This window comes from Callorhinus ursinus, unplaced genomic scaffold (genome assembly GCF_003265705.2).
Source record: "Callorhinus ursinus isolate GAN/ISIS: 27379988/994484 unplaced genomic scaffold, GSC_fseal_2.0 scaffold1, whole genome shotgun sequence".
NCBI classification, from domain to species: domain Eukaryota; kingdom Metazoa; phylum Chordata; class Mammalia; order Carnivora; family Otariidae; genus Callorhinus; species Callorhinus ursinus.
The window spans coordinates 146,344,513-146,369,583 of NW_027397063.1; the positions used below are offsets into that span (position 1 = coordinate 146,344,513).

A 25,071-nucleotide genomic window follows, 5' to 3' on the forward strand; every position below is an offset into this window, starting at 1 on the left:
GATGAATGATATTCCCTTATGTATGGACAGACCACACTGTTGTTTATCCACTCTGGGACATCGGGGTTGTTTCCATTTTTTAGCTATTATGAATAATGCTGCTATGAACAGTTGCTTTTCATGTAGATATATGTTTAATTCCCTTGGATATAAACCTAGGAGTAGAACGGCTAGGTTATATGATTACTCTGTTTAACTTTTTGAGGAATTGCCAAATGGCTTTCCAAAGCAGCTGCACCATTTTACATTCCCACCATTAATCTATGAGTTATAGGCATTTGTTTTTGAGATAAATCACTGACCTATACATTTGTATCTTGTTAATGTTTCTATGCTCATTCCTCAGGAAAAAGTAAAATAATAACAAAATATCCAAATTAGGGGTGCCTGGGTGGCTCAGTTGGTTAAGCTATGAACTCTTGATTTCGGCTCAGGTCATGATCTCAGGTTGTGAGATCAAGCCGGACTCAGCAGGGAGTCTGCTCCAGATCCTCTCTCTCCCTCTGCTCCTTCCCCCCCACCCCCCGCCCTGTGCTTGCTCACTCGCTCGCTCTCTCTAAAATAAATACATCTTTTAAAAAAATATATCCAGGGCGCCTGGGTAGCTCAGTCCTTAAGCATCTACCTTTGGCTCAGGTCGTGATCCCAGGGTCCTAGGATCGAGCCCCACATCAGGCTCCCTGATCAGAGGGAAGCCTGCTTCTCCCTCTCCCACTCCCCCTGCTTGTGTTCCCTCTCTCGCTTTGTCTCTCTGTCAAATAAATTTAAAAAAAAAAAGCTTTATTAAAAAACAAAAATTAAAAAATATATCCAAAGAATAACTACTATATCAACACTAATAGCAAGGGTTTGTCTGAATTGCTTATTTTCCTTTTTTATTCCTACAAGCCATTAACTAAGATATTTGGCTAGCCCATTTTAATTAAATTCAATTTAAAACAAAATGTTGAAATAAATGAGATGGGAGAGAAAGCCTGCATTGCATTCCCTCCTCCCTGCATATACTCTTATTAAAGCATCAGACTGATCATTCAGAGACTAATTACCCACTAGTTCTGCTCTTTATACCTGGAAACCACCAAAACGCTTCTAAGCATACAAGTATAACTGAGAAACACAGTCAGTGGCGGTCCCCAGCCCTCCTCTAGGGCTCTTCTCAGCAATGCGGCCCAGGGGACACCTAAGTGGCACAGACATAAAACCTGGTGGCAACTATAGAAACTTTTCAGGTGACCACCAAATTTGAATTCCAGGGGATACTCTGGGCACTATACTGGAGTTTGGGGGAAGAAAAGTGCTATAAAATGAGATTCTAAGGCATGGAATACTAAATAATACTAAAACCACTGGTTGAAAATTAAAACATTTTAAAGTTTATAATAAAAAGATACATTGGTATAAAAAAAAGTGGTACTATAAGACTTAGAACAACTCTCTTCGTGAAGAAACAACTATAACGGTCAAAATGGTTCCACGGTATACGAAAATATATATATTCTTATGTCCTATATATGTAAGCATTTAAAGGACAAGAAAAAGAGGCGCCTGGCTGGCTCAGTCGGTAGAGCATGCAACTCTTGATCTCTGGGTTGTAAGTTTGAGCCCCAAGTTGGGGATAGAGATTACTTGAAAATAAAATCTTAAAAAAAAAATTCATTTGCTATTGAAATCCCAATTAATTTTTTACTTCATTAGAAAGTGCATTCCAATCAACACAGCAGTCAGTGATCCTCCTCAAACAGAAGCCAGACCATTTCATTCCTTTGAAATTGCTCCCTCAGCTCACTTTCAATTAGGGTCCCTTCAAGGCCCCACTCACGCTGCTCCTTTCCCCCTCTTCTACTTGCCCTCACTTCCCCTGCCCCCCACACCAGCCTCCCACCCTGCCTTTTTCAAGGCATCTGCACTGGCACTGGGTTTGGCTCCACTCTTCTGCCAATGTCTGCCTAGTTCACTTCATTTAAATGTCACCTTCACAGTGACAGCCAGACAACTGCAGTCCTCTCATCCATGTCCCCAACTTCCCTCGTCCTGCTCTATCTACCCACAAAGCTCATCACATTCTCACAGTACACAGGACTTAAGTCTGTATCACCCAGAAGTACACAACCATCTCCCCAAATTTGTTTCACTTCATTGACTCACCCCAGCATTTAGCACAAAGAAAGGTCTCAAATACCTCCTGAACTAATGAACCAACTGCAACACTAATAATCAATTATTACTAAAAGGAAAGACCAGGTGTCTCGGTAATTTAAGATCATCATTTCTACTAGGCTGAACCTGAAGAAAGTTCTAGTATTCAGCTGTTTTTGTAATCCCATATCCCCAACAGGTAGAGCTCCCAGGGATCTAACAAGCAAATGAAAAGTTTCTCAAGGCTTCAAATCATTACAAGTAATTCTGAAATGCCAGTACCCAAAAATAACCAGGCACACAAAGACAAACAAGACTCTGGGAGCAAGAACCAACAGCAAAAACAACAGATGGCATACACCCAGTTCCAGATCGGTCTGTTGGTATTCAGCTCTTTCCCGCCTCTGCTGCAGAGGGTTCGAGGTCTGAAACTACACATACAAGACGTGTTGCCAGCTGGAGTCTTGCTAAGTTGTACAAGGGAAGCGGTGGTGGGGAATTAAAAGGGAGTGGGAAAAGACAGAGAGGCAGGAAACCGCACAGACTGCAGCTACAGGAAATTTCCGGGCTCTAGCAGCCATGCCTCCAGCAGCTAGCCCAGGAGCAACCAGGTAACAAGTGCCCCCCCCAACCCTTCCAGCACCTTTGCAAATACTTTATTACATCTTTCTCTACTTTAAACATCTAAATGGTTTCTATTTTCCTAACTGGACACAGATGGATACCCCCAAAGAATTCGGATGCTAGAATTAATGGACTCATACTATAAAATTATGCTTACTTTGTTTAAAAAAATAAAAGACAAGCCCAAAAAGATCGCAAGGAAGAGGGAATTTTAAGGGACAGCAAAACTGAAAAGGAACAAACAGGACTTCTTTTAAAAAAATTTTTTTAAAGATTCCATTTATTTATTTGACAGAGAGAACGAGCACAAGCAGGGAGAACAGCAGAGGGAGGAGAAGCAGGCTCCCCGCCGAGCAGGGAGCCCGATGTGGGGCTCAATCCCAGGACCTTGGGATCACGACCTGAGCCGAGGGCAGACACTTACCTGACTGAGCCACCCAGGCGTCCCCAAACAGAACTTCTAGAACTGGAAAATAAAATTGCTAAAATTAAGAACTTAGCTGTAACAGCTCAGACAGAAATGTAGAGTAAATAAGGAAACTGGAATATAGGCAAAAGTAAGTTATTCAGAAGGCAGCAAAGAGTGAAATGATGGAAAATGCAAAAGAGAAAGAAAGGACAAAGTGAGATTTTATACTGAAGTTCCAGAAGAGGGAAAAATATTGTGGAGGCAATATGTGAGATCAAGGCTAAGCAAGTCCCAGAACTGATGAAATATACCAATGCACTGATTCAAGAAGCTCAAATAACCAAAGCAGGATAAATAAAAGAAATCCCCACCTAAGTACATCAAGAAAAACATCTAAGCCAGTATAGTCTGTGGAAGGAAGTACCAAGTAAGGGATTCAATCAGCGGAAAGCAGGAATGGGGAGGAAGTGGTGGAAGGGTCCGAGGAGTCCTGGAGTCATCAAATGCCAGGGGTGGGGAGAAGTGGATGAGGCCACTATGAGAACACAGGGGCAATGGCAAAAGGATGCACCGGAACACTGAGGCTGTAAACTTCAAGTGAGACCCATTCAATGTTCTTCCAGACCACATTCAGCTGCTTAGGTGACTTAAAAGTGAAAAATCACATTTAATCAGGGTTACAGTTTTGCTAAAATAAAAAAGATGGGAAGGGACTAAAGCAAGAGAGGGCAAGAGAAACAAGAGTATATGTAAGGAAGTAATACAACGACTGACCATGAAAATTAAAACTGGCTGAAGAAAAAAAAAAAGGTGTTAAGAGGGTGATGGGGTGCCTGGGTGGCTCAGCTGGTTCAGCTTCTGACTCTATTTCAGCTCAGGTCATGATCTCAAGGTTGTGAGATTGAGCCGCACTCAGTGGGGAGTCTGCTTCTCTCCCTCTCCCCCTTCCCCTGTGCTCTCTCTCTAAAATAAATAAATAAATAAATAAATCTTTAAAAAAGAAGAAAAAAGAAAAGAAAAAAAGGGCGAACAGAGTCAAATCAAGGACTGTAGCTGGGCCAAATGACAGCAAGAGGAAGGTACTGAGGGGGTGAGCTGAAAGGGTAGAAGGTGGTAGTTAACACTGAACCCTGAATTTGAGATTATACATGGGTTACATGATTGGAAATGTCAAGGTCTAACATATGATCAAAGGATTGAGAAGCTGAAGATAATACCAATGCAAGAAAGATAAAAGGAACAGAAATGTTAGGCTACTGGAAGGCCCATTTAGATATCTTCGGAAATCACCAAGAATTTAGTAGTATCAGATAGTGATATCGAACCAGGACCTATAATTTTAAAAACGAGGACTGACCCAGAAATCACTGAGATGACTGAAATAATTGGGTGACTGGCTGATATTTGGTTAACATGAAATTCAAAGTTGGGGGGGTCTTACAAGGAAGGAGAAAGGGAGAATAGCTTAAAAGTAGCAGTGAGAAGTAAGGAGGATCCTTCTTCCCTCACCTTCCGGGCAGTGGGAAGCAAGTGGAAATGAACTACCACCACTTGGTAGGGCTTCAGAGGAAAAGTATATACTGAGAGGACAGCCAGCATTCCAAAAGAACAGGAAGGTGAAGATATCATTAAGAGACAAAGTTGCCTGTGTTAGTTTCCTCAGGCTGTCCTAACAAAGTACCAAAAACTTAAAGCAACAGAAATTTACATCTCTCAGCTCTATAGAGGTCAGAAGTCTGAAATAAGCATGCTGGAGAGTCGGTCTGGGCCTCTCCTTCAGCTTCTGGTGTTTGGTGAAGTCCTCTGCACTCCCTGGCTTGTGGATGCATCCCTCCAATCACATGGCCAGCTTCCCCTTGTAAGTCTTCACTTAGTCTTCCCTCTGTGCCCAAATGTCTTCTTTTTATAAAGATACCAGTGCCCATCCTCATTATATCATTTTAACTTGATTACCCCTATAAAGACCTTATTCAAAAAAGGTCGCATTCTGAGGTCCTGAGGGTTAGGACTTCCAATATACCTTTTTGGGGGGACACAATTCAATCCATGTGATGGCAGACTGAGGATTCCAGAGGACAAGGTGGAAGGATGTTCAGAACCGGTAAGAAAAGGGAGATGGCTAAGAATAAGGAGGTGCGGGGACACCTGGGCGGCTCAGTTGGTTAAGCGTCTGCCTTCGGCTCAGGTCTCGATCCCCAGGTCCTGGGATTGAGCCCCGCATCGGGCTCCCTGCTCTGAGGGGAGTCTGCTCCTCCCTCTTCCCAGCTCGTGCTCGCACATGTACACACATGCACGTTCTCTCAAATAAGTAAAATCTTAAAAAAAAAAAAAGAACTGATGGGGTGCAGCGCCACAGTGCTGACCAAAATGCAGGAGAAAAGCAGTGTCCTGAAACTGGAGTTTCTTGTAGTCTTTTGTTTTTTTTAAAGATTTTATTTATTTATTTGACAGAGGGAGTCACAGTGAGAGAAGGAACACAAGCAGGGGGAGTGAGGGAGGGAGAAGCAGGCTTCCTGCTGAGCAGGGAGCCCAAAGCGGGGCTCGATCCCAGGACCCTGGGATCATGACCTGAGCCGAAGGCAGATGCTTAACGACTGAGCCACCCAGGCGCCCCAAGTTTCTTGTAGTCTTAACAAACAAACAAACAAACAAATATTAAGGGCACAAAAGGTCTGGAGTCTGGTCCAATATGCCCTAAAAAATTATATATATGTATGCCTAGGAGAGACAGACCAAAAAGAAAAGGCACAAGTAAGTATGAATAAAAAAGGAGCTATCACTAATAAAAACTAAAAAAATGAGGGGTGCCTGCGTGGCTCAGTTGGTTAAGCATCTGCCTCCGGCTCAGGTCAGGATCCCAGAGTCGTGGGATCAAGCTCCGCATCAGGCTCCCTGCTCAGCAGGGAGTCTACTTATCCCTCTCCCCCCCACTCGTTTTCTCTCTCAAATAAAGAAAATAAAATTTAAAAAATCCTAAAAAGATGAAAATATCACTACCTTTATGCCAATACATTTGAAACTGTTTTCTCTCTCAAATAAAGAAAATAAAATTTAAAAAATCCTAAAAAGATGAAAATATCACTACCTTTATGCCAATACATTTGAAACTATGGATAAGATGAACAATTTCCTAGAAAGATAACTTATCAAAACTTCCTTCAACGGCTGGCTCATCTGGTGGAGGACTGACTCTTGATCTTGGGGCTGTATATTCAAGCCCTGTGTTGGGTGTAGAGATTACTTAAAAAAACAAAATCTTAAAAAAACTTTCTTCAAAACATAAAAATCTTTTAAAAATAATCCTACAGAGACTGATATCGTGGTTAAAATTTTCCCCCAAAGAAAATTCCTGCCCTAGAATGGTTTTATAGGCAAGTTCTGTAAAACTTTCAAAGATAGTTCTTGCAGAAAGTCTTCAACAGAACAGAAAGAGAAGAAATACTTTGACTCATTTTATGAGCCTAATTTTGAAGTCAAAACTAGCCACAAACAGAGCTAAAAAAGAAAATGAAAAGCTCGTTTCAGCCATAAATATAGAGGCAAAAGTCCCAAATTAAGAATTAACAAACCAAATCCAAGAGTATAATGACAAAGCATGATCTAGTTGAGTATTCCCCAGGAACACAAGGAGAGAATACAGAATCTGGAAACAGAACACCACACTTCTGGACAGTTGATTTAGAACAGAATGGCATTGTGAAGAGGTTCGAGTAAAAAGTCTTTTCAAGCAGGGAAAAGTGCAATTGGCCTCCTACTTCATACCATACCAAAAGAAAAAAAATTATTCCAGACAGACTGTATACTTAGGTATGAAATTATAAAGTAATAAATCTTTAGAGAAGACTGTAAGAATATCTTATACCCTCACAGTAAGGACTAACTGTAAGTGAAAAGATTAGTCAATGTGACCACATCAAAATCTAGAACATTCAAAAGCCACCAAAAAGAGAATGGAAAGGCAAGTCACAGAGGTAAGGTATTTATGACATATATGCATGATCAAAGGCTAGTGTCCAGGATATATGAAGAACTACAGCAAGAAAGAAAATAAAAAAGAAAACAACAGAACTGAATGAAGAAAAAGGTGTTGCCTTCAAATCCTCCGACAGACTCAGCTGAATATATAGCTTTAAAATGCATCTATTAGAAAACAAACACCAAAAACTAAGGAGGAAAAAGCATCCAACCAACGAAGTTGGAAAATAACAAGAGCAAGCAAGAAAGTGAGAAAAAAATGACCACAAAAGTAAAATAGAAAATCCAACAGAAAAGAAAAATAAAGCCAAAATTTGGTTCTTGAGAAGCACTGAAGATACAGACAAACCTCTGAAATAGGTCACAAAAGAAGGAAAAGACAATAGTAGCACATAAAGTAAAAGGGAACAATCACAAATATTGTAGAGATCTTCTTTAAAAAAATCTGAAAACTTAGAGCAATTTTCTATGAAATTTAAAATTAAAATTACCACAACTGGCTAACATACATAAATTCTGAATATTCCTATGTCTGTTAAATCAATTACAAGTGCAAACACCTACTCGTGCATAAAAAGTTAAAATCACCAAATCCAGGCTGTATTCCAGGTGAGCTTTACAAAATCTTGAACAAACAGTTAAGTCTCATCTCATAAAAAAACTGTTTAGGGACACCTGGCTGACTCAGTCCACAGAGTACACAACTCTTGATCGCAAGGTTGTGGCTTCAAGCCCCATGTTAAGCGTAGAGCCTATATACATATATACACACACATATAAATACATAAATAAAACTTTTTAGCCCATAAAAAGAGCAAGCTATCCAACTCACTTGACACTAATACAGCTTTGATGTTTAAAAAAAATAAACAGGAAGAAAAGAAAATTGAGGACCAATCTCATTTAGGAATAAAGATAACCTATTTATGAAACTTTGGGAACATTCTCTAAAATCAGTAAGAAGACTAAAAACTCAAGTTTCTAGTGGTTCTAAATAACACTGCAGTGAAGCCCTAGCCAACACACTAAAGCAAGAAAATGAAATGTAAAGATCATATAGGAAGAAATAAATCTACCATTATTTAAAGCTATTGTCTAACTAGAAAGTCTGAGATCCTACAAATTATTAGAACTATTAAGTTCAGGGGTGCCTGGGTGGCTCAGTCGGTTAAGCAACTGCTTTCAGCTTGGGTCATGATCTCAGGGTCCTGGGATCAAGTCCTGCATGTGGCTCCCTACTCAGCAGGGAACCTACTTCTCCCTCTCCCACTCCCCGTTTGTGCTCTCTCTCTGTCAAATAAATAAATAAAATCTTTAAAAAGTGGGGGGGAGAACTCTTAAATTCAGCAAGGTCCTGGAGGGAAAAAAAAAAAGCAAGATACAACAAAACAAAGAAAAAATACATATAGCCTTACTGGCTGATTTTTCTCCTATCCAGAAAGATCATGCTCTACTACCTTGAGAAGACCTCTCTATTAATTGGTAGGCAGCCAAAGGGTGCAATGGAAAGAAGTAGAAGCCATACCCTAGCTCTAGAGCTTCAAATTCCAGCTCCACCATTTGTTGAGTGACATTGTGGCAGGCTACTTAACTTCTCTGAGCTTTAATAATGGGTTTACTTTAATTTAGAAGAAAACATTTTAAGTATCTAAACTGTGGCACACGTTAAACCAGAGATTCTCAAAAGTGTAATTTGTGGTATCCTGAGGAAACAGACTCTTTCAGGGGGTTCGGGAGGTCAAACCTATTTTCAGAACAATACTAAAACATGATTTGCCTTTTTCACTTTGATGACATTTGCACTCAACCAATGGTGATTAGAACTGCTGGGGCCTTAGCATGAATCAAGGCAGTGGCACCAAACTGTACCCAAATCAAGGCAGTGGTGGTCACTGCATAAAAATTATTAATTTTAGGGGCGCGTGGGTGGCTCAGTCGTTAGGCGTCTGCCTTCGGCTCAGGTCATGATCCCAGGGTCCTGGGATCGAGTCCCGCATCGGGCTCCCTGCTCAGCAGGAAGCCTGCTTCTCCCTCTCCCACACCCCTGCTTGTGTTCCTGCTCTCGCTGTCTCTGTCTCTGTCAAATAAATAAATAAAATCTTTAAAAAAAAAATTATTAATTTTAGTATATATTGGTTCTTGGGTAGGTATATTTCTGCTGCACACCGAAGTGCAATGGTTGTTTCAAGGAAAGCTTTTATGCCACCATGTTGATCTGTAGGCTGAACGAGCAGTTTCTCTCACAGAATATCACTTTAACTTGAAAGAAAAACTAAACTATGATTATTCAGATCTGGGTATGTGACAGAAACTTCCTCAAAAATGAACAAAGTGAGCCGATCATTTCCCGGAAAACAACTACGATGGTTTCAGAGTAGGCAGTTAGTTAGGTTCTAATAGGATGCCTGCAAGCCAGCATACAGGAAGTCACTGCCAACTATGAGGAAGTCAGAGGCCTGTCCTGGCAGCACTCAAAAACAAAACCACAAGAAACTGGACCAAACCAGACAGGTCCAAGATGGCTGACAAAGTAGGTCAAGGTTCACATTATTCCTTTATTACACTACATTACCATAGCTAAAATCTCCTCCCTATAGGTGCCATGACAGGAAACCCCTGACCAAATAAGGAAGAAAAGGCTATGCTTCCAAGAAATCCCTTCCTCAAGTAGTGAAGATTGCACCCCCTTGTTAACAACTGTTAAAAGACAGAAACCCAGGGGCACCTGGGTGGCTCAACTGGTTAAGCATCCAACTCTTGATCTCAGCTCAGGTCTTGATCTCAGGGTCTTGATCTTAGGGTCGTGAGTTCAAGTCCCGCGTTGGGCTCCACAATGGGCGTGGATAAAAATCCAAACCCTAGTGGACACCACTCTCCCACTGTCCCTGGAGCCCGCCAGCATTCGCATTTTGAGAGCATACTTTTGCTTTAATAAACTTTCCTGCTTGTACTGCTGTGTTGTGTCTGTCCTTGAAGTCTTTCTCCTGATGAGATCAAGAGCCTCTGGTGACATCATTTGGACAAGCTGGGTCAAAAGCCTCACAACCCGAGGTCTCCCCAGTCTATGCGGCAACAAGACGAACTGCCTTCTGTAAAGTAATAATTTAATATTTAATGAGTAATCTAAAGAGGTCACGGTACTTCCTAAGTCCTAAAAATTAAGTTGTTACAGATTATAAATTTCATGAAAATAGTAAGATGGAAAGAAAATTACCAGGTGGCCCAAAAGACCTTCTTAAGAAAGTTTTAATGAGCTACTTTCTAAAGGTCATTTAGTTATCTGTCCCTTACTTCAGAAAACATGAATGACCCAGATTTCAAGTTACAATGGGTTTCAGCCTTCCTTCAGTGAGGGGAAGCTTAGCCTTCATTTGGAATGGTAGTGCCACTAACAGGTCACCTGGACCAACACTGTTAACATCTATGGGCTTCAGTTTACTCACTTAAAATAAAAGGATTGGTTTAGAAGTCTCTAAGGTCTCTTCACCCGTCTCTAGAATCTTGATATGGTAACTAAGATTCTAAAAAACATTTATGACCTGCCTCATTTCAAACAGAATCTGCAGTAGCTCATACCTCACATACAAATGTGGTATACCAGTACACACAGAAGCGGGGAGGGAGAAGGCAGGGGCGGGAGGGGGGAGGGGAGACAGAGACAGACAGAAAAAGAAAGAGTCAAGAAGATAAAAAAGGAGGGGAAGAAGCAAAGGCAGTATCAGAAATTTGCCACGACACACCCAATACTATCAGCCTGCATTGTTTAACGCAAATAGTTTTGTTTTTTGTTGTTGTTTTTTTAAAGTAGGCTCCATGCCTAACATGGGGCTTGAACTCACGACCCTGAGATTAAGAGGCACATGGTCTACCAAGCCAGCCAGGTGCCCTAATGCAAACACATTTTTAAGTCAGACTACTGAGAAAAACCATCTTTCTTACAAAGCATTTCCCCCCATTTTCTTAAAAAGTCTTTAAAAATGGATAGTTTAAGGGGCTCCTGAGTGGCTCAGTCAGTTAAGTGTCTGCCTTCGGCTCAGATCATGATCCCCAGGTCCTGAGATGGAGGAGGGCTCCCTGCTCAGTAGAGAGCCAGCTTCTCCCTCTCCCTCTGCTGCTCCCCCTGCTTGTGCTCTCTATCAGATAAATAAAATCTTTTTAAAAAAAAAATAAAAATGGATGGTTTAAGCCATCCAGAGAGCAAATATAATAAGCATACTTCACTTTACTTTGGAATTCAAAAAAATTTACTTTGTAGGCAGCCTTTCATTTAAGAAGTCACTTTTCCAATAATTTCAAATATAGCACCCTGAGTTTACTTCTTGAACTTAAGAAAGAAATCAAAGAGAAAGATAAGAATCAATAGCCTTACATCCCATTTGATGCCAGATGAAAAGAGACTGCCTGCCCATACAGAAGATAGATACCAGGCTCCTAAGATCCAGCCTTCTTAGGACTCTAGGTCCAAGCCGGGAAGTGCAATCAAAGGAAGCCTCCAACAGCCTAAAGCCTTCTTCAGACTTAGTTCATATCAAGTCCACTTTTGAACTGCCCAAGTTTGAATTTCAAATAAAGGGCCTTGAATTTGCAAGAAGCAAGCAAGTAGTCTCATCAGCTCCTCAGTTTCGAGGACCCAATTAAATATGGGAAAAAACAAAACAAAACCTAAGTAAACTCCTTAAAAACTGGTATTTGCCTTCAAAAATACCTGAAATTTTAGATTAAATGACACACCATGTAAGCAATAACCAAAAACATTTAATGGAAAGTTTCCCCATGGCAAGTGTTGTAAAAGACCTGTAATCATAAAGCTGTCAGACATTATTTTAAGAACAAGGTCAGGGAAAGGTTAAAATCATGATTTTCTTTTTCAGACTAAACCATAGACAAAAGTTCATTAGCTGGCTGAGTCACTAAAACAAATAAAACTCTAGGAAAAAAGTAAAACCTCAAAATAACCCTAATAAGCAAAGTTCTTGGCAGCAAACTTTCATTTTACCATAACTGAGAAGTGAGAAGCAACTTTTCAGTTGAAAACACTAAATTCCCTTCATGTACCTTAACTGGTCTCAAGGAGCAGCATGGCACTCGAGGCCTGTGTTTTAACTAGGAAATCACTGTCTCTAGTACTGTGTGGGGTGACCCTATGACTTTCAATAGATCAATTTCTTCAACTGAGACAGTTGTTCTAGAAAATAAGTCACTTTATCCAGAGCCCTCAAGTTGCACAACTGCGGAGACCAAGTGCCAAGTTCAGGGAGAGGAGCACATACCTAATCAGGGTCAGAATCTGGTTTCCTCCACACACTTCCACACTCTCAAGAAACATCTCCTCCTGAGAGTTCTTTATTGCCCAGAGTTTCCCCTTTAAGATATAAAAGCTCAATTTCTTCAGGGAGCAGCCCCCACCATTCCAGGCCTGCTCGGACCCCTAAGTCTCTCTTCAGGACATTTATGCTCTCTGTCCTCCCCGAGAGCAGCAGTGAGATGTATGAAAGCTACTGGGAGACTGGACAGCACTTCAAAGACATCAGGCATTAAAGAACACATTTAGAAAAATCTCAATTCGCCTTAACAAAAAGCTGCCAAAGTACGGAATTGTACACCTTAATCAGATGAACTTATAGTGCATACACCATATTTCAATATACTGCTAAAAATAAAAATAAAAAACCACCAAACTGACAAGTTAAAAACAAAAACAAAACAAAACAAAAACCCCCAACACAGCATTCTTCAGGATAAAGGCCAGAGACTAAGCTCTGATGTGTTTCAACCTTCAAAATTAAACAAAATGAATGGCTGCTGGTACAGGCAGCGGAGACTAAACAAACTATTGTTTGTTGTGCAATCACTGCATCTTAAAGCCTTCCTCAAAAGAAAAGAGCCTAAGAGGGTGGTCCCCAAAACGAAAAATTTCACTTTGAAACAATCAAAAAACATCACTAAGGTGCTTTTTCCCCCTGCGTCTACTTTCACTTATGATATAATTACTATTGTAACAGCAAGTGATTAAAATTTGCTACCAGGAAAGACTACAATGTGGAACAGAATAGGAACTGATAACCAAAACCTTGGAGAGTATTTTCCCAATACAAGTTCTACCGTTTCGTACACTCTATTTCAGCTCCAAGGGGCTTATAAATCACTTGCAAGGAAAAGGAAGCCCCTTCCCCCACCAACCCAAGTCATCCCAACAGCCGGCCAGTTTTACAGCAAAAATGAAGCCCTCAGAGGCAGTTCCCGGGGCGTCTTGCAGGGCTGCCCTCCCACGCCCGCCACCCGGGGGGACAGACGCCCGCGGGGCTCCCTGGGCCCGACGGCCACGCGGCAGGGCCCGGGCACTGCTGGGCGCAGCCGCGCCTGGCAGAGGCTCTGGGTCGTGCAGGCCTTCCCCAAGGAAACCGAAGCTTCCGCCCGCCCGGCCCGGGGCGCCCGGTACCTCATGCTGTAGGCGCCGGCACCCAGCTCCTGCCCGATGCCCGAGAGGCTGGCGTCGAAGTCGTGCACCAGCCCGGACTCGATCACCTCGTCCATCTTGAGCACCCAGGCCATCTTCCGGCCTCGCCGCCGCCCGGCGCGGCCTCCGCGAGCAGGCGATGGGGCCGGAGCTCCGCGGGCGCGCCCTGGGGGAGGGCGCGGGTGAAGCCTCGGGCGGCGCGGCGGATGGTCACCACAGGCGGCCCGGGCGGCGGCCGGGGCGAGAGCGTCCGGGGCCCCGCAAGCAGGGCACGGCGAGCCCGGCGAGCAGCTGCAGCGGGAGCGGCCGGGCAGCCGGCAGCGCCTCCCTCCCGCGGGCGCCGACCCCGCGCCTCATGCCGCCGCCGCCGCCGCCGCCGCCGCCGCCCACCCCCTGCGCCGCTAGCGCTGCAGCCGCCGCCGCCCGCCCCGCCCCGGAGCCTCCGGACGCATCCTCCCCGGCACTGCCCGGGGGCGGGAGCTCAGCCCGCCAGTCACCCGATCCCCGGTCTCGACCCCGGCCCTCGGCCCACCCGCCCAGGTACTAGCGCCCCGCCACCCCGGCCAACCCCGCCGCCGCCGCTCCGCGGGCCCGGACGCAGGCTCCTATATGGCTGCGGCCTGAGCTCTCTCGCCGCTTCCGCCTCCTCCGGCCCCGCCCCGGCCCCGCCCCCACCCCGGTTTTCGCCCCTCGCCCGGGCCCGCCCCGCTCGGCCCGGCGCTTTGGGGAACTCCCGGCGCTTCAGGACCGAGAAACTGTTCAGGCCGGGTAGCGCGGCCCCGCCCACGCGGCAGATTCGCAGCCCCTGCGGCCCACCGCCTCCCCGCACGCCAGCCCAAAAAGAGGTGGTGCCCGCTGGGCAGCCAGTTTCCGCCCCTCTAGAAAGGCGAGCTGATTGACAGGCGAGCTGGACAATAATGGCAAGTGCTTGGTCGAGGCTCCCGTGAGTCTCTGTGCCCCCGTACTAAACAACCAATCAAAACGTTCTTCCTCTTGGGCGGTCTCGAGGACGGAATTGGCTGCCAAAAGAAAGAGTTCATTGGACCGCACCCGAGGAAGCCGCCCTTAAACGCCGCTTCTTGGATGGGCTTTGCTCCCTTGTGGTCTTTCCAGTCTCTGGGTTTTGTCGAAACTACAGATGGAAAGATCGGTTGGGGGCGGGGGGTGCCTGGGGGCTGAAAAGCCTATTGGGCAGAAAATCTTGATTGACGTGAGTGTAGGCCAATCAACGTTCCTGTAAAGGGTTCCGGCTGTCTCCCAATTGCAGATTGCAGTGAGCATAATGGCGAGCCTGGGTTAAGCTGGGGTTTCAGTCACAGTAACATCCAGCAGTCATGTTATTGTCATCGCTCATGGTTCTGGAGGTTCACTGGGCTTAGCTAGATGGTTCTCGTTCAGGGTCTCTCCTGTGGGTGGAGTGGCATGGCTGGGGCTAAAGTCATCTCAAGGGCTTCCCCACTCAACGTGTTTTATTGCTTGATGTTGGCTATCCACTGGAACCTCAATTGGGGTTGCTGGAATGCCTACACAATGGCCTCTCGTGTCGTCTTGACTTCCTGTCAGCGAGGCAGCTGGGTTCCTAAAGCAAGTGTCTCAAACAACAGGAAGTGGAAATTACTGGTTTCTTAATGACAAAGATTCTTTGCTGGACCAAACTTTAGTCAGACTCCAAACCTTCTCCTAGACCCGTCTGTGCACTTTCTTGTAAAATTCAGTTTTAGCAAGAACCCTCTACCTCCTTATCTGCTCAGGTCCCTTAGCCTCAGCCATCCCCCAAGTGATGTCTGATCACCCTGGCGGGCCTTCAAAAGAATCCTGTTAGGTACTTCTGCCACAACAACCCTGCCTTACCTCCTAGTAATTTCTTCATAGTAACTTTACATTCACTCACCCCCAACCTGCTCCTTGGCTCCAGAGTCCCACTTAGCCATGCTGTATTTGGAGTTGAGCCTAATCTCCGCTGCAAAATTGTGTCGGTGTGAACCTTAATACCTATTGTAATGGTCCTGAGTAAAGTCTGTCTTGCCATTTTTAACAAGTGACACTGAATATTTTTTTCTTTAACACTGAAGGCCTGGGACCAGAAACTGACACAGACTCTTTATTCTGTACTGTATTAGTGAAGCAGCCATAGAATAAGATTATTGGGAGGAAAGTTAAATAGTTTGGGGGGGCCATGTTTTCAAACTTCCAAAATCCACCATCTGGCCACAAATGTATACTCTTTCCACGTGCAGTAGACACTCACCTCCTCCCCAGACCCCTGCAAAGTTCTCATCCCATTACAACATTAAGGTTCAGGATTTTGTGAGGTCCTGGAACAGATAAGGCTCTTTGGATACAGTTCCTTGGGTGTGCATTAAGTGGTTCTTTAAAGTGGCTCCTCAGTATGAAGATCTGTGAGTTAAAAAGACAAATGATCTGCCCCAGTCACTACCACATACCTCACAGGCAATAATGCGAGAGGCACAGGAAACTTCCCTCTATTGACATTTTTCTTCAAAGAGGGGATTGGAAGGCCCACAGCAGTCACTAGATCATAGACATTCTAAAATCCAGTTGGGTAGGTGTTGCCAGTTCCTTGCTTGGGACTTCATCATACCTCCTGGGAATACTCAGTGGCTCTTGTCTCCATCCACTGGACTCTTGATTCCGCCCTCTGAGTTATCCTTCCAGTTCCTTAAAAAGTAGCCCATGTTTACAACTCAGTAGTTTTCTCAGCTGTTTTCCATCTGTAGTTGTGCAGGGGTCTGAAGTACTCTCTTCACGTGGTACTCTTCGTTGTCCCTTTTAGGCCAAACTGATACAATTCATTTTTAAGCTTTGTGGATTTTTGGGAATCAATTTATAATCTACTCCAATAAATAAAAACTTTACCAACACGTATCTGAGGGGCAAGCTTTGCTGCATTGTTCTGGCTCAGGTTTCTCTTAAGGTTACAGTCAGGATATCAGCTGGAGCTACAGTTATCTGAGGGCTTACCTGGGGCAGGAGGACCCATTTTCAAGCTTACTTGCATGACTGTTGGCCAGAAACCTCAGTGCCTCATTTGGGACCACAGGGCTGCCTGAGTGTCTTCAAAACATGGCATCTGGCACCGCACTGCCTCCCTCCCCCCAAAGTAAGTAAACCAAGACAGAAAGGAGGCTGCACTGCCTTTTATGACCTGGTCTCCAAAGTCACACATTATCCCTTGTGCTTTATTGCTACTCCATACAAGCAAGTCACTCCATCTAGCCTCCATTCAAGAAGAGAATTTGTTGGGGCGCCTGATGGCTCAGTCGGTTAAGCATCTACCTTCAGCTCGCAGGTCATGATCCCAGGCTCTGGGATAGAGCCCCACGTCGGGCTCCCTACTCAGTGGGGAGCCTGCTCCTCCCTCTCCCTCAGCAGCTCCCCCTGCTTGTGCTCTCTCTGTCAAATAACTAAATAAAATCTTTCAAAAAAAAAGAGAGAGAGAGAGGATTTGTCTCCATCTTTTGAAGGATAAATGTCAAAGAACTTGACATATTTTTAATCAGAACAGCCATGTTTATTATCATCACTTAATAGGTTTTTGAAAGCACTAAACAACACAATTAAATCAGAAAAAGAAAGTAGAGATATAAAAGTAGAAAAAGGAGGTTAAAGTTATCACTATTTATAGATTATATGTTCATATACCTGAAAATCTCATGGGGAAACAAGTAAAAATTTAATAACATAGTGGCATACAACATGAATATTCATAAATCAATAGTTTCATACAAAGAGCATTGACAAAATAATGAAAGAAAAGGATCAATTTATAATAGGATTTAAAAAGATAAAATGTCTTGGAACTAACCTAACAGGAAGTGTAAAGAACTATGTGAGCAAAATGAACACAAAAGTACACTGAACATAAAATACTACATCTGGTATTATAATGGTAGTTCTGCTTAAGCTAACCAGTAAATTTAATGTGCTTCCAATAAACACACTGACAGAATTTTTTAGTTGGACAAAATGATTCTAAGATTAAAATGGAAAAGTAAATGAGCAAAAATAGTCAAAAAATTTTTAAGTTTAGATATTAAAACATTATAAAACCTAAATATTTTAAAGCAGTATTCATTGATGAATGGATGAGCAAAGGAAGAGAATGAAAAAATCCAGGAACAGATCAATATGCATACAGAAATTTATTATGCAATAAAAGCCAGCATCTCAAATCAGTGAAAGAAAATGGACTATTCAATAGCTGGTTTGGGGATCAACTTTAAGCACCTGAAAAAGCTTATGCCAGAATAAATTCCAAGTGGCTCAAATTTCTTTTTCTTTAAAAAGCCTTAAAAGGATAAAAAGCAAAATTATAAAACACTAGAAGAAAACGTGGGAGAACAATTTTAGAAACTTGGGAAAAGGCTTTTGTAACTATGACACAAAATCTAGCAATCTTAAAGGATTGATGCACTTGACAACATAAAACTATTACTTTCTTTATAGTAAACACCACAAGTAAAATTAAAAAAACAACTATTTAGAACTTAGATCATGAATAAAAGTTGTGTTTCACTAACATATTAAGAGATCCCACAAATAGATTAAGCAAATTATGGTGAAAATGGCATTTGTATTCCAAAGAATATGCAAGTTGGAATAGATCCATTTGAGATACATGCACACAGAAATTTTCATTGAAGAGGGGCGCCTGGGTGGCTCAGTCGTTAAGCGTCTGCCTTCGGCTCAGGTCATGATCCCAGGGTCCTGGGATTGAGCCCCACATCGGGCTCCTTGCTTGGCGAGAAGCCTGCTTCTCCCTCTCCCACTCTCCCTGCTTGTGTTCCTTCTCTCACTGTGTCTCTCTCTGTCAAATAAATAAATAAAATCTTTAAAAAAAAAAAAAAAGAAAACATTTTCATTGAATAGAGCAACTAAGTTGAAGGGCTGCCTCCTGCAACACAATCTAAAACCTGGTCACTAGAGTTTTATATTGCCAGTAATGGGTGAAGATGAGCAACATCTGAAGAACACTCTGTTCTTGCTGTTTTGCAAAATTGTGAAAACAGCTGATACAGCTCTCAACAGAAAGGCTGCTAGAGCCACGGTCAATGATCCCATACCTACCATTTTCTCCCAATTAAATGTGACCCTGGGGATCAGCTAAAGGAACAACTGCTCTCCTTATACAATCTTTATCCAGTCAGTACTGAGTAACAGCTACTGAACAGGAAGATACAGCTGGTAAACAGGAAGAACAAGCGCTTGATGGAGAAAATCGGGTCTTAGTAATGTTCACATTTGACTGCTGGGATTAAAAAGATCTACCTGCTTGGACTTCTGCACAGCAATTAATTCTTCCCCAAGAAAAATTAGTGATAGATGATAGGATTTTCAAATGCTAACAAGTAGCAAACCCCCTTTCTGTGTGATAGCTCTTGGGCTGCTTAACCATTTCAAAACGTGTGTCCTTTCAGATTCTGTCTTTGTTAAGATGTTCATGGGTGCTAGCACCGGAATGCTGGCATGACTTCAAAATTCAGATGTTGAAATCTACCCCCCACCAGGTGATAGTATTAAGTGGGGCCTTTGGGAGGGGCTGTGCCCTCAAGAATGGGACTAGTGCTCTTATAAAGAGAGACCCACAGAGCTCTCCCCCTCCCCTCCCCCTCTGCCATGTGAGGATACAGTAAGAAGTCTGCACCCCAGAAGATGCCCCTACCTGACTATGCTGGCACCCTGATCTCAGACTTCCAGCCTCCAGAACTGTGAGAAATAAGTTGCTGTTGCCTGTAAGCCCCCCAGTCGGCTGTATTTTGTTACAGCAGCCTGAAGAGACTAAGGCAGTGGGGTACTGGGGATACCTCTGAGGCATGCCGAGGTTTTGGAAAAGGAGTGCTGAGTATCCAGTGAGCCAGAGTGTCAATTAACTTTTGCTGGGTAATCAACCGCCTCAAAATATAGGGATTTAAAACAACGGCCATTTACTCAGTTCTGTGTGTCAGAACTTTTGCTGGGCTCAATTGTGCAGTTCTTCTGAGCCCAGCGAGCCTTCCTCATGCATCTGCAGCCAGCGATGGCTCTGCTGATCTTGGCTGGCTTCCTTGCGTGTCTGGGGTTCAGCTGAGACATCTGGGCTGACTTGAGTCACACTACATGGTCTCCACTCTCCAGCAGATCAGGTCTGCCTTGTTCTCATGGTGGTGGGATGGGTTCCGAGAGACAGCAGGCCAGTGTAAGACCCCGGTCCAGCACTGGAACGCCATCACTTCTGCTGAAATCTCTTGACCAGAGCAAGTCGTAAGACCAGCCCAGATCGAAGGGATGGGGAAATAGATTCCAGCTCTTGGTGAAAGCAGATGCAAAATCACAAAAATTATTTGGCATAAATGCTGACAAGGAGCAAAGATGCTTTTTGTCTGGTGGTTCTTAAAATGCTTCACCATTATAAAACACATTTTTCAGATTCTCTCTTTGAGAGAAATGGGAGAGGGACTGGAAAATTGTGGTCATTCCTGTGAACAGCACACACAGTCAGGTAGGTAGCAAGATGTTTGAAAAGCTTCAAGTCAACTGGATTTAAAACTAGCAAAATTTGTTCCTGGAACAGTTAACAAATATGCTCATTATGAGATTGGTGGATAACAATGCCATTGGGTGGGATTTGATAAAAAGTCTCTTTGCTTTTTTTTGTAAGATCTTATTTATTTATTTGACAGAGAGAGATAGCAACAGCAGGAACACAAGCAGGGGGAGTGGGAGAGGGAGAAGCAGGCTTCCCGCGGAGCAGGGAGCCCAATGTGGGGCTCAATCCCAGGACCCTGGGACCATGACCTGAGCCGAAGGCAGATGCTTAATGACTGAGCCACCCAGGCACCCAAGTCTCTTTGCTTTTAAAATGAGAATGTTACCTTCCTGGTTCTGTTTGCATGGAGAGAATGCCCTGCAATCAGATTTTGAGAACTGGAATGGTGTGAAAAATAATATGAACATCATATAGACCACGTGACCACAAATACGGGCCAGGTGCTCCTTTGAATATAACACAGTAGTTAGACTATGTAGCTAGATTGCCTGGATTCAAATTCAAACTCTGCCAACTATGAGTGTGTGATCTAGGACATTACCGCAGTTTCTCCATCTATAAAATGGAGATAATAGTGTATCTCCCTCACGGAGTTGTGGGGATTAAATAAGTTAATATATTGTTGAGCTTAGAACTCGGCCTGGTTCATGTAAGTGTTTGCTCTTGTGTGTAACCTCTGACCCATCTCACCAACAAGAATGAGTTGACTACTAAGTCTTGGATAAGCAGGCAACTCAAGGACAGACATCTCATTTGCCAGTGCCCTTGCTGTCACCATTCATGGTGTTTTTGACCACGTCATAAAATCCAACAAGGGATGAAATGTTGAACAGTCTCTAGTTTATAGTCATTTTACCAATACCCCGACCTACTTGGGAATTTCTTAGATTTTTTTACTCAGCAAATACTGAGCCAAGTTTGACCCTGGAGAACTGTAGACCAGACAATCTAAATATCCTTCCAAGTGCCCTTTATCTTGAGGAAAACAGAACAGGTAATTTTTTTTCTCGTAGGCACATTTAATATAAAATTATGCTTCTCCAAAAAACTTAATGATTTTTCTTATTTTTTTCTTCCAACTATGTATTTAAAATTTTTTAAACCTACAGAAAAGCTAAAAGAACAGAAAAACAATCAGCTATGTATTCTTTAGTCACATATTATATTTCACTATTGTTAATTTCTCTACTTCTGTTCATTTGTCTACTTATTTGTTTAACCATGTGATTAAGTTGCAGCTTTCATGATAACTCATGCCTAAACACACAGTGTGTATTCTTTTTTTAAGATTGTATTTATTTATTTGAGAGAGAGAGAGAGAGCGAGCAAGTGCTCAGGGGGAGGGACAGAGAGAAAAGGACAAGCAGACTCCCCACTGAGCATGGAGCCCAATGCAGGGCTCCATGCACGACCCTGAGATCATGACCTGAGCTGAAATCAAGAATCGGATGCTTAACCGACTGAGCCACCCAGGCACCCCATTCACAATGTATTCTAAGAGGACAGAAACAATCCATCATGATTCTAATGTCATTTTTTAGAGTTTATTTACTGAAAAATTGAGGAGAATACAGAGAGTTCCCATATAATCTATCCCTAATTTCCCTTTACATAAGTTACTTTTAGGCATGGCCCTTTCAAAAGTCTCAGGGAGTCTTTGCATTCTCTTTTTTGGGGGTGACATATATGGTTTCCTTTAACATCCAGACCTGATGGACAGAATTTTATATCACTGGACATCTGGACTTTGGGTAGGGTGTTGACTGAATCGGACTTGGGGTTGTATCCCTTACATGAAGAGTCACTGTGTTCTATGGGGAGGGCAAAGGTGTGCACAGACATTTGGTGGCCAGAAAGGTGGATGGACTGTAGCAGAGTTGTTATTTTGCCAAGCCACATTTCTTTTGTTGAGCACACCAATAAGGTACAGTGCCCAGTCTCCCTCGCAACACTAGAGATGGCCATGTCGTTATGGAAGTCCTAGGCAATGGAATACAGGTGGGAGTGCCATTTGCCTCTTCCAGGCCCTCCCACTCTAGTTCTCCCTTGCAATTGTCCATGCTTTTTCTCCCTTTATCATCGAGTCAGATGCAAAGTATCCAGTAAGGGACTGTGAAGCCTAGGGGCTGGTGGAGCCCCTGCTTGGGCCCAGGGAACCAGATCCCCATTGTGTCCATCGAGCAGAAGAGCGCCTGGTCTACCTGCATCTTGCTGTACTGTGAATGAGAACTGAATGTTTGTTTTACAAAGCCACTATGCTTTTGGAGAGGTATGCTAAAGCAGTTAACATACCTGTACCACCACAGGCCTGGTTCCATGCCTTAGTTTCCCAGTGCACTGTAACAAACTCCTGGGTGGTTAGAACAACAGAAATGTATTATCTCACAGTTTTGGTGGTCACAAGTCCAAAATCAACTTCACTGCACTCAAGTCGAGGTGTCAATAGGCTGCATTCCTTCTGGAGGTTCTAGGGGAGAACCTGTTTCCTGGCCTTTTCTGGTTTTCTGGAGGCTGCTTGCATCCCTTGGTTCCTACATCACTCCAATCTCTGCTTCTGCTGGCATGTCTGCTCCTCACTCTGACCGTCCTGCCTCCCTCTTTCACTTATAAGGACACAGTTGATGACAGTGGGGGCCCACCTGGCTAATCCAGGCTAAACTTGCCCTCTCAAGACCCTTAAATTAATAACACCTGCAAAGTCACTTTTGCCATGTAAGGTAAAATATCCAAAGGCCCTGGGATTTAGGACATAGACATGTTTGGGAGCCGTTCCTCTGCCTGTCACCCTCCACTTCTTCACCTCTGCTCAGCATCCTTCTCAGTGAGGGCTTCACTGGCCAGTCTTTATAAGATGCTATCACATCCTCACCTTTGAAAATCCTCCTCCCTGATTTTTTTTTTTTTTGGTCCCTTAGTCTTTGTCACTATCTCAGGTATACTACATTTTTCTTATTTATCTTTTCTCTTTGACTAGAATGTAAGTTCCAGGAGGAAAGAGGTTTTTGTCTGCTTTTTCAATGTGATATTCCTAGTGCCTAGAACAGTGTCTGACGTTTGAATAGGCATCCAAGTGATGTGGGAAGCAAAGGCAAAAGAAAAATTAAATTTCCTTACTATCTGCAGCCCATTGATAAGTCCTTCAAACAGGCGAGTGACGTTCCTCTAGGGACTCAGCTGCCTCGATGTTAATACTTTGCTAAGGGCAAAAGGCAATCTTAGCCCAATCCCCAGGATCCTGTAAGTCTTCTTTACTATATAAAAATTCCTTTGTAACTTCATCTCTACCCCTCAAGATACATGTTGAAAATCATCCCCCAAGCATATGGCCCCCTGATATACATCTGATGGGTTTCATGACTAAGGTTTCATTAGACGGTAATAAATGACCTTTTCCCAACAATAGCTCGCCCCCTCAAGGGCCTGGAAACCTTGCTTCCAAAATGCCTGGGAGGCTTACGCCATCCCTAATCCTCTCCCAACTTGAAAGTACATAATGGGTCACTCCTCCTGACCCCAGTGTAGCTCTTTCTGCCCACGGGTCCTGTCCCCGAGCTTTCATAAAACCACCTTTTTGCACCAAAGATGTCTCAAGAATTCTTTCTTGGCTGTCGGCTTAAACCCCAACATCTTTCCTACATCACAAGTACTTGTTGAATAAATGATTTTTTAAAAATATTTATTTATTTATTTGAGAGAGAGCACATGTGAGAGCACGAGCGGGGGGAAGGGAAGAGAGAGAGAGAATCTCAAGCAGACTTCCTGCTAAGCACAGAGCCCGACTCGGTGGCCCAATCCCAGGACCCTGAGATCATGACCTAGCCAAAACCAAGAGTCAGACACTTAACTGACTGAGTCACCCAAGAGCCCCAATAAATGATTTTTCAATAGAATGGAATTACATTTATGTTGTAGTACTTATTGCTCAAACAATACATTTGATTGGTAACTTGAATCAGGCTACTTGCTATTTCACCACGATACAGCATACCTGTCATTGCCAGAAGCTGTGATCTTGGGGATGTAGTCCTAGAATTCCCAGTATTGTAGTTAATACATTTGTTCATAGATTTCCTATGAAAATGTGTAATGAAAAGAAATAGCCTCTAACTGGAAAGCATTCAAAGTGGAGTCCATGAGCTGCTTGACAATTGCTAAAGTGAAAGGACCATACAACATAAATAACATCAGTGTTGTTTACCACAAACACCTCTAGATCAGTGCTTCTCACACACGAACATGTATATGAACCGCAAACCATATGAATCACCTGGGGAGTATTAAAAATGCAGTAGGTCTGGATGATGCTTATGCTGCCGATCCGCAGAAGAGCAAGATCTTATATGATACTGAAACCAGAAAATAAAACCAGAAAAGGTAATAATTTTTATCCTGCAGGAAAGATGTTAAAAGCCGAGGTCTGGGGACCTAGAAAAGCAGGAATCAATCTGCCCCAATTACCCAGGGATCATTGATGTGCTAAGAGGTTTTCTGAACCGAAATACCACTTTCCTTTGCCAAACGGCATGCTTCAAAGACTGGTGTCTCATGTAAAAATGCTGGTTTAAATGTGCAGGCAGGAAAAAAAGACACACTGGACCCAAGGTAGCAGAGGGAAAGATTGGAAGGCTTATCTATCTATCTATCTATCTATCTATCTATCTATCTATCTATTTATTTATTTATTTTGGTAGAGGTAAGACTTTCATAAAACAAACATAAATTTCCACAAATGAAATTATATGCTGCATCACAAATCCTTTCTTCTCTCTTCCTCAGGTGAACCCCCTACCTCCACATCCCTGTTTGCAATCTGGAATGTATTCCTTCTGTTTTCCCCAAACTTTAAAATCCTATGTCATGCACGCATGGGTTAGTTTTCCTTCCTTCCTTCCTTCCTTCCTTCCTTCCTTCCTTCCTTCCTTC

The 25,071-nt window shown here is 43.2% G+C and overlaps 1 protein-coding gene across 5 annotated transcripts in view; it reads right to left on the bottom strand.

Annotated features, from left to right (window-relative positions):
- The window catches only part of UBP1 (upstream binding protein 1), a 55,561-nt gene extending 41,334 nt beyond the window's left edge, over nt 1-14,227 (bottom strand). For 2 of the 5 annotated variants that reach the window (XM_025884803.2, XM_025884836.2), the window contains exon 1: nt 13,584-14,227. In XM_025884803.2, the coding sequence (XP_025740588.1) occupies nt 13,584-13,696 (113 nt within the window). In that variant the 5' untranslated portion in view covers nt 13,697-14,227. The remainder of the gene's footprint in view (nt 1-13,583) is intronic. The other 3 variants (XM_025884810.2, XM_025884817.2, XM_025884827.2) reach the window with 3 other exon arrangements.
- Nucleotides 14,228-25,071: the final 10,844 nt, after the last annotated feature.